At 40.0% G+C, this 10,291-nt stretch overlaps 1 protein-coding gene across 4 annotated transcripts in view; it reads left to right on the top strand.

The window, feature by feature from the left end:
* The window catches only part of LOC104074164 (core histone macro-H2A.1), a 39,072-nt gene extending 29,937 nt beyond the window's left edge, over positions 1-9,135 (top strand). For all 4 annotated transcript variants that reach the window (XM_009574197.1, XM_009574199.1, XM_009574198.1 and 1 more), the window contains exons 6-8: positions 359-448; positions 3,643-3,817; positions 8,396-9,135. In XM_009574197.1, coding sequence (XP_009572492.1) covers positions 359-448; positions 3,643-3,817; positions 8,396-8,561 — 431 coding nt within the window. In that variant the 3' untranslated portion in view covers positions 8,562-9,135. The remainder of the gene's footprint in view (positions 1-358; positions 449-3,642; positions 3,818-8,395) is intronic.
* Positions 9,136-10,291: the final 1,156 nt, after the last annotated feature.

A 10,291-nucleotide genomic window follows, 5' to 3' on the forward strand; every position in this document is an offset into this window, starting at 1 on the left:
ATTCTTCTGGAACATTTCACACTAGCAGATGCTCATGATAAGGAAGGAGGTAGGGATGTCATGTCAGATGTTTTGACTTTAAAATCGGAGTCTGAGAATGCTAGCAAGGGATACTGATGTGAGGTTTTTGGGTTGTTAGGGTTGTCTTTTTTGGTTTTTTCTTTTTGTTGTTGTTGTTGTTGTTTTTAATGACTAGCTAATTCTGAAGTCCCAAAAGGTTTAGATCTTACTTTGCAGTCCCCAAAAAATGTTTGGGCAGAAAACTCTAGAATGATGTTATAAAAAAAAAAAATGATGAGTCACATGTCTGCTGTGGAAACCTGGGATCAGAGGAGTAAAATAACCATTCTCTGTTCAGGGAGCACTTTGGAAAAGAAAGGAGGCAAGGAGTTTGTGGAAGCTGTCATTGAGCTTCGCAAAAAGAACGGGCCGTTGGACATAGCTGGAGGTGAGGTTCTGCGCTTCGGAAACCTGCAAACAGAACACTGCGGGCACTGGCTTCCCTGTCTGCGGCATCTGCATTGCCGTCAGCCAGCCAAGCTCCTCCTAGTACAACGCTTGGGTTCGTGCTGTCTGCAGACAACTTTTATGGGTTACATGATATTTGTATTCTCCAAAGTTAAAATACACACGTTGCATCTTAAGTAACCTTTACCAAAGCATCTCGGAAATGGTGTAGTGATGTCATATTCCGAGTAAAATCAGTCTATTCACAGGTACATGCATACACAATGAATGTTGATTATTAAGGGCACAGTTCAGAAAAGCAATTAATTAGGTGCTTATTTTTCAGAACAGTTGAGTCCAACTCTGTTAAACATCTGCTTTGCTGAAGTGCCGCTGACTTTCACTGAACTTAAGCACGTGCTTAAAGTTAAGCATCTGCTTGCGTACGTTGTTTAATCAGTGCCAAAATCATCACTATAAAAGCTTACGACTTTTTGATGCCTAGTTATCAAAATTTATGTAATATCTGAGAAAAATCTACTATATGAGTAATAAAGTTTGGTAATGACGATATATAATTTTACACCATCTGTGAAATTGCTGATACATGTTATTCATATAGAAGGCTGATTCTGCCATCTGTGTTTATGCTATAAAAATAAATATAGTGTGCGCAGTTTTGTAAACGAATTCTGACTAAAGCTGAAGAGGAGATGTAAGACTTCAGCTCTGACAGGAAAAATTACAACTGTTTACTTCTGGTGCTTAATACGGTGGGGGTTTTTTTTCCTTGTTTTTTTAAATTTTTAGTAAGTTTTTCTTGGAATTCTTGTTCTGCAAAAATATGTAGAATCAATTACTCACTTTTTTTTTTTGGCTTACTTCTGTACACTATTCTTTATCAGCCCAGACTGAACTGCTTACAAATAGATTGCAAGTTGGAGAGAAAAGATTTTTTTTCTCAGCCATCAGTGCATTCCTCAGATCTGAGGGCTGCTTGGCAGTCTTACCCCGTGGGGAGCTCTGCACTGCGCTGGCAGAAACTGGCTGTTAGGGACTTGTTGGAGGACTCTAGAGAAGAATTGGTACACATCAATTTCTCAATCATACGGATATCCGTTTTTCAGATTTCTCGATTATATGGGTATCCCTTTAATCTGCCAATAACAAGGATCCTTATCTGGAATATAATTGTAACTAGCACAGAACATGTCCATTCTGTCTTTCCTTTCCTACAGCAAAAGCATAACTTACTTCCCCTTTCAGAGCATTTGCATTTGAAGTAAGGGACAACTGCTTTTGGCAATTAACAGTTGTCCTCCACAGAATCCTAATGAGTTAATTAATGACTACCCTAGAAAACACTCCCTGAGAAATATTGAAGTTGGTGATGTGTATCAATACAGTATTTTATTCTTTCAGGATGAAGATATTATCCACATTTCACATCTGACCAGAGATATGTCAGCTGCTTTTAATAGATTTTTCTTGGATTTATGATGTATTCTGAATCTGGCAACATTTTAGTTGCACATTATGACAAATTAGCATTGCCTAACACTGAGGCTATTCAACATGTTGAGAATCTACAAACCCATAAGAACGTAAATGCTTGTGCTTCCATTGTGCTTCAAAATGTACTCTTCTGATTAACCTCCGCTCAGAATGCCATATGACAAAGTCTATTTTCTCTTTCCTGCAGCAGCTACAGGATAGTATCCATATGTGATGATTGTGCTCCAAGAGTTCTTTCTACTATGCTTAAATAACAAAATGCCTCATAAACATTCCAGAATGGAGTAGAGGATTTCTGGCTTCTAAGCACCTTTACAGACCAGATTTTTTTTTTTTAAATTACTGGTATTTTTATTATTTTTTTTTAAGACATAAGCTGCCATTTTATACCTACGCTTTTGTGGCCGTGTATGATTATATCCCAAAGTGTGCGTGTTAGGGGGGCTGACTCTATGAAGGTTCAGTGTATGCTCTTGTGAGATTTCGACTAGCTGTTTTTCTTCCCTCAGCTTGTGATTAGGGTGTTTTTCTTCCCTCCTTTTTTTTCTTTTTTTTTTTTTTTTGAACGAACCAAAGTTACAACTTTTTAATTGCAACCACAGACCTGTGGGTTCAAAAATGGCAGTGATCCTCTTATCCTGTTTTCTGGCAGGCAGAGCACAGTCTGTTGTTGCTCTGTGATGGGAAGTGGTGAACCCAGAATGTGTTCTCCTGCTGAGAAAAGGCCTCTTGTCTGGAGAATCCCTGGCTGCCAGTAGTTTGTAGGCAGGCTGTGCTGCATCCTCTTAGTCCCCACACATCCGTGGTAGTACTGTGGTGATAATATACGTTTAGCATGGTAAAAATTCTTCTCCATTTCTTTGTACATACAAGGCCTTGCCTGTTAGTATATAAACAATGTAAATCAAACATTGTGAATCTATAAATGCATCCTCTCCAACCATCTGTCAAGAATGGAGCAAAGAGAGAAACTAAACCCAGCGTTGTTTAAGTCGTCTTGGACGACCCGTACACAAAAAAGCTCAAATAAGACCAGGCCCAAAGTCTTGAAATTGCACGAAATGTCTTCTTTACAGTTACTCAGAAACAAAGCTGGAAATAAAGCAAAAATCTTAATTCACCTCTTTTCTAGCCTTCCTTACCAGTTGGCAGAGCACTAGTAGCTCTGAACTGATCCAGTTTGGGCTGCAGTGTGATCAGAAGCTAGGTAAACAAACTGTGTATTTAGCAGGAGTAGCTGAAGGTCCCACAAGTCGTAACTCTGTGTGACTGTCTAGCATGCTGATACTGCTATAAACTGAACCAGAGCAAGATCATCCCTTGAACGGGTTTGCATTCTAACAGATTACTTGCCGTTCTCCTTACACGTTACACAAGTTTGCACAATCCCCAATATAAATGTGTTTCCTTTGATGTCAGCCACGAATTCTTGCTCTCTCTGAAATAAGCTCGGTTATAGCTATGGTTTATAAATTACCACAGCAAAGTGCAGCTGGAAATGGAAAATACAAAGTCTCTGTAGTCATGTTGTTATATTTTAAGGCTGTGTGATTTGTAATCTAAACCATTCACAGGGGCTGAAGGGAATGTCTGTCAATTGTTTGCGATTTTAATCACACATGCACTCTTTTAATCCTAAGGAGAGGAAAGCAATTATGTTTCACTTTCGGTTCTCACTAGCTGTTGTCAGTGCTGGCCATGGATTGCCTGCGAAATTCGTGATCCACTGTAACAGCCCAGGTTGGGGCTCAGACAAATGTGAGGAGCTGCTGGAAAAGACGGTGAAGAACTGCTTGGCTCTGGCTGATGAAAAGAAGCTGAAATCAATTGCATTTCCTTCAATTGGCAGTGGCAGGTAAGGCTGTTACACAAACCCGATGCCAGATAGGTCACGTTTTCTGAGTGCCATCTCATATGTTCCTTTCTCATGTACAAAACCCATTGCTACAATGCTGACTTTATTCTTGCTCATTTAGATCAGTTCCCTGAATGAAATGTTTATTCTAGGTTTGTTCAAGCTGTGCATGGAACCTGCAGTATTCCCCTGAATACTAGTTCAACTTTGGCAGGTCTAGTCGTAATCCCTGCATAATCTTAAAGCATGCAAATAGGTTAAAGAACATAAAACGAACTTGTTAAGAGGATATTAAAAGCCTTTTTTCAGACTATCAATTTGTTCATATAAATTAGGGATGTGGAGAAGAACATGAAGAAAAGGGATCTATTATACCTAGTTTTAGTGCATAATTAAACTTACTGAATACATGTCTTAAGATGGCCAGAAGACATGCCTTAGCATTCGTTTAAGCAGCAAACCTGAAGTGCCTTGATTCTCATGATTTGCAGAGTCACTTCAAGCTTTCACCCAAAATCATAAGCTGAATTCCGTGCAGGTTACATCCTGGGACTCTTTCAGAAAAAAAAGGCCTTAAAAGCCTTTGCCAAGGTTTTTGAAAGCCAAAGTCTAAAGTTAAGTCCTTTGGCTTTGTACAGGATGCTCAGTGCCTTTGAAAGTTGGATCACGTTCTTAAGAGTCTAAATACGGACTGTGCTTTTAACCTGAGGCCCTTGGGTTTGGGGTGGGGAGGGAGGTTTGGAACACTTGGCGCGTAATGATGGCTCAGTATGAAGACCAAGGGCCAAAACTAGGCTGAATTACACAGTTGTGCATTTAACCCTGAACAACTGCCCCTTTTGAATTTGCCATGAAAGAAGTTGGCTGATGCACAGCAAGAATATTCTTCCCATTGTGCGGTGTTGCAACACTAGATTAATTCCTGCATATTCTGTGGGTTAGGGCAGGAAGTGCTATTTGAGCTTTTGGGTGAATGACAATAAAGAAATAGAAGTTTCACTAGGATAATAAATTTAAGTGACTTGCATCAGACAAGGCTTCAAATAAGGTTAATCTGCATGGGTGTCACTTTAAGGAGGTAACATGAGCAAACTTTGTGGAATGGCAGAGAAATATAGCGGAGGGTTCGTACTAACCTGTTGAATTAGCTGTCAGGTTCACAGGCTAGTCGGTACAAAGAGAAGCTCTGAATTGCTCTTCAGGAGAAACTGTGTTCCTCCATGGACTGTAGAGTGACTATGGAATTGGTTATGTAGGTGCCTGAAGCAAGACTGTGTAAAGTATCTTCCACAGAGCCCTTTCTTTTCTGGATAGCTCCCAGTGAAGAACCATTCCCAACCCTTGTTGCGAAGTAGTTGATTGGTGTCGGAAGGTGGTGAAACCCTGAATAATCATGAGATTCACATTCTGTTATGAAATCTGGTTACTGACAGGGAAGATCTGTGGCTAAGTTCTCAACTTGGCATACGCACGTCATTCTTACTCAAGCCAGTTGAAGTGGTGCTTTTAAAGGACAGAGAGGAATCAACAGGCCTTGAGAAATATATGAGGTTGTGTATTTTCCCTTTTTTCTCTTAATTAGAGATATTCAAGCATAAATTAATTTTCAAGAGAACAGAGAATATTCTGACAATACTCTTTACTTGTTTTTACGAAGTCAGAAGCGTTAAAAAAAAATAAAAGTAAAGCTTTTAAAGACAACAAATGCCAAAGACACCACATGTATGCAGCTATTCTAGTACAGACATCTGTCAAGCAGACATCACCCAATAAACCCACATAAACAGTTTCATTCTCTTTTATAGTTGAGGAATGGGATTACATGAGGGCAGTTCAAATAAATCATGGGGGGAAATAAAATAGCATACTTGTAGCATTCAGTGGGCCAGATGCTCAGCTACAGCCAACTTGTGGAAAGCACGAGTTGGGTGCTGTACAAAGGTAGCCTGGAGTTCAGTCTGGTAGGGCCAGCAGGAGAACAGGGAAAGGAGAGTTAGGGATTGAACATAAAATCATCCTCGGAGTAGGGATTTCATCTGAGGCTGTGACTTTGATCTGAATTGACACTAGCTTGGCTATAGTCTCAAACTGCCTTTTCACAAGTATTTAACTCAGACCAGTAGATTGACACAAGAGGCTTCTGTTTCTTGCAGCCCACACGTGGCCACTGGGTCAGCACCTTTCTTCTGATTTTTCTGCTCTGTCTCTTTCCTTTCTTTTGGGAGAGTGGTCCTAAACAATTTACTTTAATCGGCTTCCCTTTGTGCATGCCTCCCTTTGACCAGGCTGCTCTTCTTTCGTGTGCCCTGTTGTGACAGCCTTGCTGGAACACTACTGAAGTGGAGGTTGCATGACTTCAGAGTCCCTGTGAGCAATTCAGAAACGGTGTATACCCTCATTTTGATGCTGGCCTGCATGACAGTTCCTGCTCAGGAGCAAAATTCCTCAGAGATCTGTTCAATATATGCCAGGATGCAGCATTCATAAGCAAGTGATCAGATGTGGAGGCATGCTGAGTCGATGTCTTTTTCTCTGTGTAAGCTGACAGTAGGAAGCAGCTCCTATGTCAAAACTATGTCTCAGTTGATTAACTTGTCTCGCAGCTGATTCTTCCTGACCAACTCATTTGGCTTTGGAAGAGTACAAGTGTTTTCACGATGCTTTTTCCTTTTCTTTTTCTTCTTCAGTAAGAGAAAAAATTGGGCATTTTGAGAAAAGAAAGAAACACCATGAGCTATTTCATGTCATCATTTTTGAAATATCACAAGCATTATCTTCAGGCAGTATGTATGATATCACATTACAGGCAGCACTACCACAGAATTGCTCTTGGAGTATATTTTATGTTAAGGTAATGTGCAGTTAGTGGGCCATGACACAGGCAGTTGCCTTTCTCATTTTGTGTCTTGCAGCATGTAATGAGAGGGAGAGTGCAACAGCGTTTTATTGTCAGAGTTTGGTGCTTCAGTGAGCAAATGCTAAGTGATGTTGCACCTGTTAGTGCCAGAGGTGAATTTAGCCCAGCTTCTTCAAATTGCAGAGGAAACTCCTGAGAAACTCAGCCATCTTTGTAAATTATTAGTTGTATTAATAGTACACATTTTGTAACAGGGAGTATTGACCATTATATATCTGTAAGTGCACGTCAGGCAACCAGGTGATGTTCAATGGGCTCTTTCAAATTCTGTTTGGGTCCTACTCGTAATAGAGCGATCATGTCCCATCACCTTCAGGCTGATTATTGCAACACACTTCACTGTGGCTCAGGGAGACTTCGGCTAGGGTGATATTACAGTCTGGGTGGTTAGCAGTACTTCATGAGAAACACCACTGCAAAGCTTAGGCCACATTCGAAGTAGTTACCAGGTGTGATTTCAGGAGTTTGCCATGACCTATAAAACTCACAGTTCAGGTCATGGCTTTGTTCAGACTATTCTACTTGTGCTTGACAAGCTTTAAGATCAGATGAAACTTTCAGACAAGGGCTGCTAGATAAAAATGTGAAAAAACTTGTAAGAAGGGTTCCCAGATTAGGCACTGAGCTTTGAAATTCAGTCATGCAGAGTTTTGTCATCTGACAAAGCAGCAAGATTTGTTCTGTTTGTCTGTGGCTTCTCCAAAAGAAGGAGGCACGAGCCTCTTTAGGCGATACTAGAGGAGTGGAAAGGCCTCTGGTTTTCAAAGCTCTTCAACTGATACCAAGCAGATGTCTTTGAAGATACTTTTCTTAGGACTGTAATTACATTGAATCAGCCTGTAATTAAAAAGGATGTAAGGAGTGTTGGAAGTCTTGCTGAGGTTGGCTTAGAAAAGCCATCGAGTCCCTTAAGTCTGTCCTCAGCCCTGGCTCTGCTACTTTGGCTTCCCAAGCCCAGTAAAGTTAGACTGACCCCATCTGGACAAGGCTCGCTGTGACCCAGGAGAGCAGAGTTGCTCACCTTCACTCGGCCTGCTTCACTTTTTCTACCCCATTTGAAGTGGTAAGGGTGTTGCCAGTGTTGTTTCTCACTACCAAACTACTAGAACACATTCTCTTTTCCTTTTCAGTCTGCGGCAAGGCCGTACAAGTAACTTAAAAATTTGTGCTATATTATTAACCATTAATAGTGGTAAAAACATTTTCTACTTTGTATCTTTTCATGCTTCATTTTCTCTATCAAGTTCTCTATGCCTTTTTATTTTTCTTTAGTGGTTGGTTTGCTTTCAGGATGGGTTTGACTCTGCAACTCTTAACACATATGCTGCCTTCCTGAACACTTCAGGCTCACCGGCCGTTGGTTTACTTGTCCGTTAAATGAGAATAATTGACCCATCAGATATTGTAAGGTCCAACCCATTAATGTGTGTGGACTCTATTCATATTTTGGGAATGCTTTTCTTCTGTTTGAACATTTTAAGTCTTGCCTGAACAAACAAGTTTGTAGCTTCTAATTCGGGCTGTAAACACTGGCTTTGTAGCTTTATTTGCCGTGCTGCCGTAGAGAAAAGACTGAGCGTTCCCTGCAAGGTTATACCAATACCATCAAAAGCTTGTTCAGCAAGTCTTGATTTTCTTTCTTTTTTTGTCTCTCCTTCTAGAAACGGCTTCCCAAAGCAAACGGCTGCTCAGCTGATCCTGAAAGCCATCTCCAGCTATTTTGTGTCAACAATGTCCTCTTCAATCAAGACGGTGTACTTTGTGCTCTTCGACAGCGAGAGTATAGGGATATACGTGCAGGAAATGGCCAAACTAGATGCCAACTAAGCCTAGAAAGCTACAGTACCAGCCCCCTCTTCTGCCCATCGTCCTCCCCAAATCCTTAACTCATTGTGAAGCAGAGCATCCCTTATTTTAAATTTTGCTCATCTAGGGGAATAAAGGTGGGGTTTTTGTTGTTGTTTTGTTTTGTTTTGGGGGGTTTTTTTGTTTGTTTTGTTTTTACTTTCTAAAATGTTTTATGTTGGCACTGATAGTTGGCATTACTGCTGTTAATGCACTGTATACCAGGCATCGTCTGAACTTAGTGTAATCTAGGAGATTTTATAGTTTTATTTTAATGAAGTATGGATTGAAGCAGAAAGCTGTTAGGAGTATGTAGTCTTTTACTTGTGAAAGAAACAGGCCAACCCTATTTTGTAACTGTGTCGTGGTGCTTTATCAATACATCGAGTGGCGTTCCTTTCATTTTTTAAAAGAACAGATGCTATAAACCTAATTTGTGTTTGTTTATTGTCTTAATGATAAATCTGGAAGAAAAAATACAGAAACCCTGTTGTCCTTAATTATATTTACAATTTTGAAATTGTGTGAATTGATTTAGTAAAATGTTTGAACTGTTGCTGTTGGTGTACTTGAATTAATTTTCCCCTTAAGCTTTCATTTTCTACGTTCTGAAAAGGGATAATAAAACACTGGATCTGAAAGGTGTTTGGAGATGCCGGGCCTCTTACCTGTGCTGGATGTGTGCGTGCCCAGTGACACTCACAATCGGATCTCTTTCCAGCGAGCGTTCAGACTTTCCACTTGGTGCTTCAGATCTTCCTGTTCAGAATCTGACTTAATTGGCTGTTTGGTTTGGGAGGTTGAAGCCTTTTAGATCAAGCAAGGCCTAGGATTTTTTGAACTAGTTCCAGTCATTTAATATTGGCCTGTTTGAAACCATTTTGTATTTTTTCCAAATATTTATGAGCCTGGTTTGTATTGGTTGCTGTATCATTTGCACAGCTGAAATCCATACCAACATGAACCTTTACAGAAGCCACTTGTTTTTGTACTTTAAGAAAGAAGAGGTTACATGTTCAAAAGCCATTGCATATGAATGCTCGCTCTGAAGAGGAAGCTCTTCCTTTGAAGTCTTTAGCCTGCTTTCTAGATAGTAGGCATACGTTTTCCATCTCTGGTGAAAACTTCATTTGCTGATGAAAGAGTACTTCACATCCACTCTGGATTGATCTCGAGTAATGAGTGAACCAATAAGCTCAGGAATACCAAATATTAAAAATGTGTAGCTTAAGCTCCTGCAAGGGTTTGGTTTTTTTGTGTAGAAGTCCAGATACTCACAGCTTTCAAGTGGACTGCTGTAGACAAACAACAGCAGCAACAACAGAAGACAAAATTTAAAACAGTGTTATTCTAAACACATATACAAAGTTAAAAGGAAGAAAGAGTAAATTAATTTTGTGCCTCAACTACGTAACGTGTTTGACCATACTATGGGCTCAAACTTAAAATTTTTGAATGGCCAAAATGAATCTGGTATCATTCTTCAAAGACAGCCATTCAAGTGGCAATAAATGAAATAAGGTGCAGTACTTTAGCATTTAATTGTGAAGTGTGTGTTACTGCAGTTGCATCAGTTCTTACAGTTAAAAACTGAAACTGCACTTTCCACAAATTTCACTAGGTGTCACTAAAAGGATTGAAAAATAGAAAAAAGCATGGATGAGCAGGTACCTGGGAAACACTTGGTGCGAGAAGGCCCTAATTTTTTCAGC

Source organism: Fulmarus glacialis, unplaced genomic scaffold, assembly GCF_000690835.1.
Source record: "Fulmarus glacialis isolate BGI_N327 unplaced genomic scaffold, ASM69083v1 scaffold7923, whole genome shotgun sequence".
Taxonomy (NCBI): Eukaryota; Metazoa; Chordata; class Aves; order Procellariiformes; family Procellariidae; genus Fulmarus; species Fulmarus glacialis.